This window comes from Microtus pennsylvanicus, chromosome 3, assembly GCF_037038515.1.
Source record: "Microtus pennsylvanicus isolate mMicPen1 chromosome 3, mMicPen1.hap1, whole genome shotgun sequence".
Lineage (NCBI taxonomy): Eukaryota > Metazoa > Chordata > Mammalia > Rodentia > Cricetidae > Microtus > Microtus pennsylvanicus.
The window spans coordinates 84575045-84583773 of NC_134581.1; the positions used below are offsets into that span (position 1 = coordinate 84575045).

Consider the following 8729-nt stretch of genomic DNA (forward strand, 5'->3'; position numbering starts at 1 on the left):
CATGAATAGGGGAAAGTTTGGCAAATATCCGTTAGTGATTGAAGGATGGATGAAGAAAAGGAAGGAAAAAACTGAAAGGTAGAAGTAGTTGGGAGATGGGGAGCAGAGAGCATTGCTCTATTCCCAACTGAAGTATTGACTCATCAACAGCTGATGCTGATCCAGGCAGGTGTAGGGAATAGATGGTTCAGGGTCATGAGCCTTGAGAGCACAGGGAAGGAATAAAGACTCACCTGCAGCAGATCAGGGCAAGGAAAGGCCCAGCCTCTAAAACTCATTACACAAAGATCGATCGTTGCAACATGTAAAGTCCAGTGTGAGGTCATCATGGGTGAAAGTGTTATTTAAACAATTAGAAGAGCAATCCTGCTGCCCAAACAGGATATCATAACCTGTGCAAGAAAAATAACAATGGTTAGCCCTAAATATTTGTAAATTCAGAGTCTCAGAAAATAAGGAGAATTAGGCTCCCCGGTGAAAAGAATGCCAGGCACACTGAGGTGATAATAGTTATCACCTATTATTCTGTAATCTGGCTTGCAGACATGCCTTCCATTCCCAAATTACTTACTGGAATTTTTCAGTTCAAATCCTCACACCCTTGAGTATGTTTTCCAGAAAGCTATAAAGGCCATGCAGAGACCCCACTTAAAAAAGTATCTTCATCTGGCAAAGAAGGGTAGACAACCAGTACCAAATGGAAAGAATTCTTCTGAATTTACACAGACACACAGCCTTCCACAGTTTCTGCTTTTTCCTCAGGAGTGTAAAGAGGGCTGATTCATGCCCGAGCAGCAAACGTGGTCACCGCAGATCTCCCAATCTTGACATACCTTTAGACACTACCAGTATGCCACATTCCTGTCCATCTTCAGCCTCACACGTGCTTTCTCCTTTCTCACACTCTCCATCAGCGTTTAGTAAGTCACACCGCAAGCATGTCAGAGCTGAAAAGACAAAACCAAATATAAGAGGTTCATTCGGAGCACCCCGTCAAGCATTGGGCAGGAGCTAAGCCTATTGTTATCATTAATGAAGAAGAAACAAAGGAAAGAGCTGGATGTAGGAAGAACTGACCTCTAAAGGGTAGCCCACGACCTTAGACCCTAGGAAGGATTTGAGAAGAGCCAAGTTTCTCCACTTCAAATACTGTAAATGGACTGGGTTGTGAGGAAGAAGATCAAAGTTCTGGTGTAGGGAGCTTGAGTCTACCTCCTATGAGCAGACAAGTGTTCCCATTACTTTCTTATCTCCATCCTGCCATAAACCTTCCTTACATGATTTCCAATATAATTTTAGGTCTTTACACAGGTAAGTTGGAGGAAATGAGAATGATGTTTGCTAAGAACAAAGAGGTGAACCAAACAACCAGGAGAAAGGACACCAGGAGTAGAGGCACGATGAAGAGGGGGAGCAATAGGAGAAGCCCATACTGTGTACAACAGAGGGAAGGGAAGGATGGAGAGGTGAGGAAATGGAGCCAAAGGTTGTGGGGTCCATGTATAAAAGTAGTCAGGTCCTACATCTTATTCCTGGCCTCCCAAACCCAATGCCCTTCCGTGGATGTCTACCCACTAGCAATGGCATCTTACATCTGCCAGGATCTCACCTTGCAGGAAGCCCACCACTAGAGAGAGGCCCAGCAGGAGCAGGATGAAGTGCTTCCCCATGGCAGTGGGATCCCAGGTTAAGAGAGCAGCAGAGAGCAGGACAGGGCACTCAAAGCTCAGCCTAAACAGTGCATGCTTATATATGAGCTCAGGCTAGAAGAGAAGCCAATGGGATCCCTGAGCAGATAGCCTGGGGAAAGCACAGATCCTATGTGCTTCACTATACCTGCTCACTTCCACACCCCTGGGCTGTGATTCAACTACTTCTGGATTCTTGTCTGCATATTTATTTCACTAACTTTCAAATGGGGATTAATAGTTGTGGTATCAAAAGAATTTTGAGACTGGGTGGTTGAGGAGACTAGAGGGAACTACACACACTAGGCTATGACTCCCCACATAGAAGGAAACTCTTACCTTTAGCCTCTACATCCAGATTTTAAATTCCCTGATCCTTTTTGAGTGGGATATAATTAATTGCTCAATAAATCACTGCAACCCAAATTGCAGATTGGGGTTCATCTTCCATGCAGACTGTAATAATCTTCCTGGGGGTCAGATAGAAAGACAAGAAAAACTATAGGGTCATGGAAGGAAAACAGGTTTTTGTTCTGGGTCTGTTTTCCCTGTCCCACTGATGGAGTCAGGAAACTGAAAGTACCACTGATGAAGTCAAATGCACACAGAGACCATGTGTTATTTCCAAAACCCCCAAAACCAGGTTCATAGACAAAATTCAGCTGTGCTTACCCAGCACCATAAGAATGGGTAACTTTTCTGGAAGGCCTTGCTAATCAGAGGTCACAGTCTATCGTGGTCTGGCAGATTTTTACAATCTCACCCTTCCCATTCCCAGTGAGACTTCCTGCTCTTTACCTGCCCTTATCTGGAGAACATCTGTGGACCCCTGAAGGACTGACTTTATCTTAAAGCTGTCTTTAAGCCCAGATTCCTGACTTATCTCTAGGGTGACCCGAGGCACCATTTCCTGTTAGAAGCCACCCCAGCTGCACACAGGGTAACTAAGACTTCTGCTAGGAGCTTTGATATAGGGCCCCACTGCCACATATGAAGCCTGTGTTAGGAGCATACCACTTAATGAGAATTAGGGTTTGTCCCCACGCTCCCCAATTCTGTGTGCTTCCTATACTCTGGAATAAAGCTGGAGCTGATTCACTGAAGTGATCTCCTGGAGGGCTGTCTCAGTCAGACCCACAGACACCAGAACCCTGTTCCCCAATTCTGTTCCCTCCACCCTTTTGAATCAATGTACCAATGATCTGGAGAAAGGAGCAGAACCAAATAACTTTGAGTTTCCTGCCTTCTCCTCATTCCCAAGTTGGAGCTGCCACAATTGTTTATACACCCATTGTAAAGACAGTGAAGACGGTGTGTCAACTCCCTGACACAACAGTCCTCAAACCTAGACATCCTTTCTGCAGACACTTGGTGCACACGTGTCCTCCTCAATAACACTTGGTATTTCAAGGCCACTACTTCAGGAGAAGTAGAGGAAAATCTCCCCAAAGTCAGACAATATCAAACTATTCTGGGGTTAAAGCAAAATTTGATATAGATCTTTTGATAGCTATTATTGGTTATTGACTTGACTATATCTAGAAATAACTACAAATAACCAGAGAGTGGGTACACCTTTGAGGATTTTTTCTTAATTAAATCATTTGAAGTGGGAAGGCCTGATTTTAATCCTGATCTTTTGAGGTGGGAAGTTTCATCTTCAATCTTGGCTTCCCCTTCTGGGACATCCTATATAAAGGAAGTAGAAGAAGGAAGCCATTGCTGTTTGCCTGATTGTCCTCACTCTCACTGGTGAGTCCATTCCTTCACTAGCACTAGAGCCTATTTCTTTGGGAATCCAGAGTAAACTGAAGACCAACTGGGATATCCAGCATCTTGGACTACTGGATCCTTACACCTTCTGTTAATAGACTGTGTAAACTGAGACTGCACTTTTGTTTTCAGGCCACCCGACCCGAATAATCACACAGAAACTGTATGAGTTACAACACTGTTTGGTCAACGACTTAGGTGTATTCCTAGTTAACGCTTAGATCTTAAATTAAACCATCTCTATTAATCTCTGTATTGCCATTAGCTTGTGACTTACTGGTAGTTTCTGGCATCTTTCTTCTTCATTGGCTACATGGCCTCTCCCTCAACTCCATCTACTATCTCCACCTCTATTCAGATTTCCTGTCTGGATTTACTATGCTAAGCCATTGGCTGAAACAGTTGTAATCATTATCCAATAAAAGCAACGCTTATACAAAAGGACAACCCATATTAAGACAGACATTGTTGGACTAGTTGGACCACATTCTGCCAGCTGTTTTAATAAGTCCCCATTTTATCAGTTCTGTCCCAATAGAGAACCCTGACTAATACATACCTCTTGGGTGACTCCATCCCTAGGAAGCTTTTTCAAATTAGTGTGAGTTCTCTTAGCTCCCATAGTCCTTTATTCTTGTTTTTTATTATGTTGTGTGTCTTCAGCTCCTGCTTGCTGCATCTTCTGACTTTCCTCACACCATGATACACACTCTCTTCCTTTTCAAAATGTAGCTCAAGAATTTTAGGCTTACAGCCCTGTGACTCCATGACAGATCAGCACCAACCAGAGCCCTCAAATGTACCTTCTAAGCTGAAATTCACTGTCAGAAAAAAAAATGAGAACTTTGTCCCACCACCAATCTCACAGGGGGGAAATATAAAGACAAAAAGATCAAAAATAAAAGGCAAAATGACTACCAACATTTAGGCTCAGACTTTGACTGCTTGGAGCCTGATTAAGTGACATGTAATTTGTTCTCTGAAATTTGGAATCAATTTACTAATGCCCACAGACACCTCTCACCAAATAAGCAGACACAGGAAATAAAATGTAATGTTATAAAATGTATCGTATAAAAAACAAGTGAGAAAAAAAATAAGTGAGAGACAAACTAATTTATTATCTATTTAAATACCATACTATAGAACAGGCAATTAATATGAGACCAAATGACCTATTCTCTCACTCTCTCTTTCATTACTTCTTTCTCTGATAATCTGCTCATACCGCAGTGTGTATCTTTTCTTACAGTTTGTATAAAGACTTTTACCACTGAACCTTGCATCATTGTTTCTAGTACAAGAGCAGGCACCATACAGACCTAAGGACAGATCTTCTATTTTGCTACCCACAGATGCTGTGATCGCACTCCCTCCTCTGAAAAAGCAATGGCAACAAGCTGCCTGGGAGACTTAAGTTTCTATGTTCCCTTCCAGAGCAAACTCACCCATGGACAGTTTGTGGTTTCTTCCTTCCCTATGTTTTCATACAAAGGCTTCCTTACCTTTCCACTTCTGAAGCATATTATGAAAGCAACTAGACTAAATTCCTCAATTATTGGGTGGCATCTCCCCATATTTGGAACCAGAATTTTTCTATGGATGTTTCCCTTGTACAAAGGTGTGGCTAGAGAGAAGGTCACAGACCACACTGGGATGGATAAAACGTTGGGCCCACTGCATTCTGTTACCTGAGTTCTTCAGAACAAGATATCTAGAAGCCCCAGTGTGCTAGATACAACATCAACTATTGCTCAAACCATACCTGTCTGTAGCTCTTTCCCCCTGCACCCTTGTAGGTGATACTGCATGTGGACCCCAGACTGACAGACTTATTCCTTTCCCCTACAGGTATCAGAGACAGCCCGACTAGAGCGATACTGTCCATTGCTTACCACTGAAATGGCATAGAACCTCCCTGCTTCTTCTGAAACTTATAAAAATGTCCTGCGCTCTGTTATGTATGTATAAACTTTCTTCAGAGTTCCTGCTGTCTATCTATAGCATCAAGCATTCCCCCAAATTATATCTTGCCCAACAGTACAATCTGTCACCATCTTGACACCTTCTACAGCTGATGGAACTAAGAATTTTTTTAGACAGGTTGTATTCAGAGGATAGGACTAAAAAGGCGATTCTGAAATAAGCTTAACTCTGTAAAACTCCATATCTATTCAATATAATACTTTAAGTTCTAGCTGGAGCAATAAGACAACTAAAGAAAACCAAGGTGATACAAATTGGAAAGGAACAGTCAAAGTATCATTATAGGCAGACTATATGATAATATATGCAAGTGACCCCAAAAACTCTACCAGGGATACAAGAATAATTTTAAAAAATCAATAGTTCTTCTTTATACAAATGACAAATGGGCTGAGAAAGAAGTCAGAGAGTCAACACCCTTTACAATAGTCTCAAGTAATAAAAAAAACTTAGAATAACTCTAAACAAGCAAGTGAAAGACCTATATGACAAGAACTTCAAGTCTTTGAAAAAAGAAATTGAAGAAGATATCACAACTTGGAAAGATTTCCCATGCTCATAGATCTGTAGGAGTAACATAGTAAAAATCATTATCTTACCAAACTCAATTTAAAGATTCATTAAAATACAACACAATTCTTCACAGACCATGAAAGAGTAATACTCAACTTCATATGCAAAAAAAAAAAAATCAGGCGAGTGAAAACAATCCTGTAAAATAAAAGAACTTCTGGAGCATCACCTCCCCGATTTTAAGCTCTTCTACTGAAATATAGGAATAAAAATCACATGGTATTGGCATAAAAAACAGACACATGAATTGATGGAATCAAATCAAATACCCAGATGTAAACCTACACAATAATGGACACCTGATTTTTGACAAAGAAGCTAAAATTATACCATGAAGAAAAAAAGAAAGTATCTTCAGCAAATGGTGATGGTCTAACTGGATGTTGACATGTCAAAGAATGCAAATTGATCTATATTTATCATGCTGCACAAAACTCAAGTCTAAGGTGATCAAAGACCTCAACTTAAATCCAGATACACTAAAGCCGACAGAAGAGAAAGTGGGACATAATCTTGAATGCACTGTAACAGGAGATGACCTCCTCAACAGAACACTAATAGCACAGGCACTAAGATCAAGAGCAACATTTATTAAATGGGCCTTCATGAAACTGAAAAGTTTCTGTAAGACAAAGGATACTATCAATAGGACAAAACAGCAGCCTAAAGAATGAGAAAAGATTTTCACCAATCTGGCATCTGACAGAGGGCTGATTTCCAAAGTACGTAAATAACTCAAGAAACTTGATATGAACAAAGCAAATAATCCAACTAAAAAATGGGTTGCAGATCTAAACAAAGAATTTTCAATGGAAGGATCTCAAATGGCTGAGAAATGCTTAAGGAGATATTCAACATCCTTAGTCATCAGGGAAATGCAAATCAAAATGACTCTGAAGTTTAATCTCACACCTTTCAGAATGACTAAGATCAAAAATACAAGCTCATGCTGGAAAGGATGTGGAACAAGGGGAAAACTCCTCCATTGCTGGTGGGAGTGCAAACTTGTATAGTCACTTTGGAAGTCAGTATGGTGGTTCCCCAGAAAACTGGAACTCAACCTACCATAAGACCCAGCTATATCACTCATGGGCATAATACCCAAAAGATGATCCATCATACGACAAGGACACTTGCTCAACTATGTTCATAACTTTATTTGTAATAGATAAAACTTGGAAACAACCTAGATGTTCCTCTACTAAGGAACGGGTAAAGAAAATGTGGTACATTTATATAAGGGAGTATTACTCCGCTGTTAAAGACAATGACACCAGGAGATCTGAAGACAAATGGATGGAACTAGAAAAAAAATCATTCTGAATGAGGTAACCCAGACCGATAAAGACAAACATGATATGTACTCACTCATAAGTGGATATTATTTCTAATATAAAGGATAACTATGCTATAATCTACATACCTAGGTAACAAATAGAGTTCATGGGCTGGGAGGAGCATCCAGATCTCCCTAGGAAAGGGAAATGGAAGAGACTTTGTGAGTAGACTGAGAGCAAGTGGGATGGGAACATGATTGATCAGGTTGGAGGAGAGTGCTAAGGGGAACTTCTAGGGGTGCATTTCAGGGTTAGGCAGAAGACTGGATTAAGGAACTCTCCCAGAAGTCTATGGGGAAGACCCCAGCTTACACTCCTAGCAATACTGGATAAGAAGTCTGAACTGGCCATCTCCTGTGACCAGATTGGTGCCTGCCCCAAATGTCTTCCAGCAACTGATGGAGGCAGATGCAGAGAACCACAGTCAAACATTAGGTAGAGTTAGGGAATTCTTGCATTGAGGAAGAGAAAGGAGTGTAGGAGCCAGAGGGATCAAGGACACCATAGGAAGGCTCACACAATCAACTAACCTGGGTGACAGGGGCTCGCAGAGACTGAACTGAAAACCGGAACGCCTGCATGAGACTCCCCTAGGCATTCTGCATATATGTTACAGTTGTAGAGATTGGCATTGGCCATCTTATGGAACTCCTAAGAGTGGAGAAAAGGCTGTCTCCAACTCTTTTGGCTATTCCTTTTCCAGCCTTAATACATGGGGAATTGCTTAGTCTTAATGCAACTTGGTTGGCCATGTTCCATTGACACTCATAGGAGATCAACCCTTTCCAGGATAGAGATGGAAGAGGAGAGGATTGGGGGATGGGAGGAGGGAATGGAGATTTTCTGTTCAGTGTCCAGTACAGAACTAATCTGTACACTCAGAAGACAGTTTTACCAAATGTTCACTGAACAAAACAGCACCCTTAGGCCGATGGCCTCCTAAGACATGAGATTTTGACCAAGTTAGAGCAACAACCATGGTTTCCCTTCTGGGGAACAAGCTTCAGTTCTAATCAGAAAGCAGTTGATTCCCCGAGGAACTTAGTGCCACTATTTCACCAGTAGGAACATTTTGCCAACAGGTTTGGTATTTTAGTATGTATAGTTGACAGCTGGATAATACCTGGATGATATTCCTCCCCCAATGGCCTATAAAGCATTTCTCAGTATATTGGCAAATATTAAATAAGTAAAAGGTCATTGACTCACCCTTTAGATTATATACAAAAATAAACTCAAACATGTTAGAGACCAAAGTATTTAACTTGTAGATAAAAATTAACAAAATGAATATTTAAACTTATAAAATAGATTGTTTAGTATGTTATATGTATGGGCATTTGGTGTAGGAAGTTATTGGTTAATGAATAAA

The 8729-nt window shown here is 41.0% G+C and overlaps 1 protein-coding gene across 1 annotated transcript; it reads right to left on the minus strand.

Annotated features, from left to right (window-relative positions):
* Window positions 1-267: 267 nt before the first annotated feature.
* LOC142847217 (prostate and testis expressed protein 14-like) lies at window positions 268-1670 on the minus strand. The gene is made up of 3 exons (XM_075967944.1): window positions 1610-1670; window positions 834-947; window positions 268-392 (listed from the first exon to the last, which is right to left on the minus strand). Exons 1-3 carry the CDS (start codon window positions 1668-1670, stop codon window positions 268-270), a joined length of 300 nt encoding a protein of 99 aa, XP_075824059.1.
* Between the last annotated feature and the right edge of the window lie 7059 nt (window positions 1671-8729).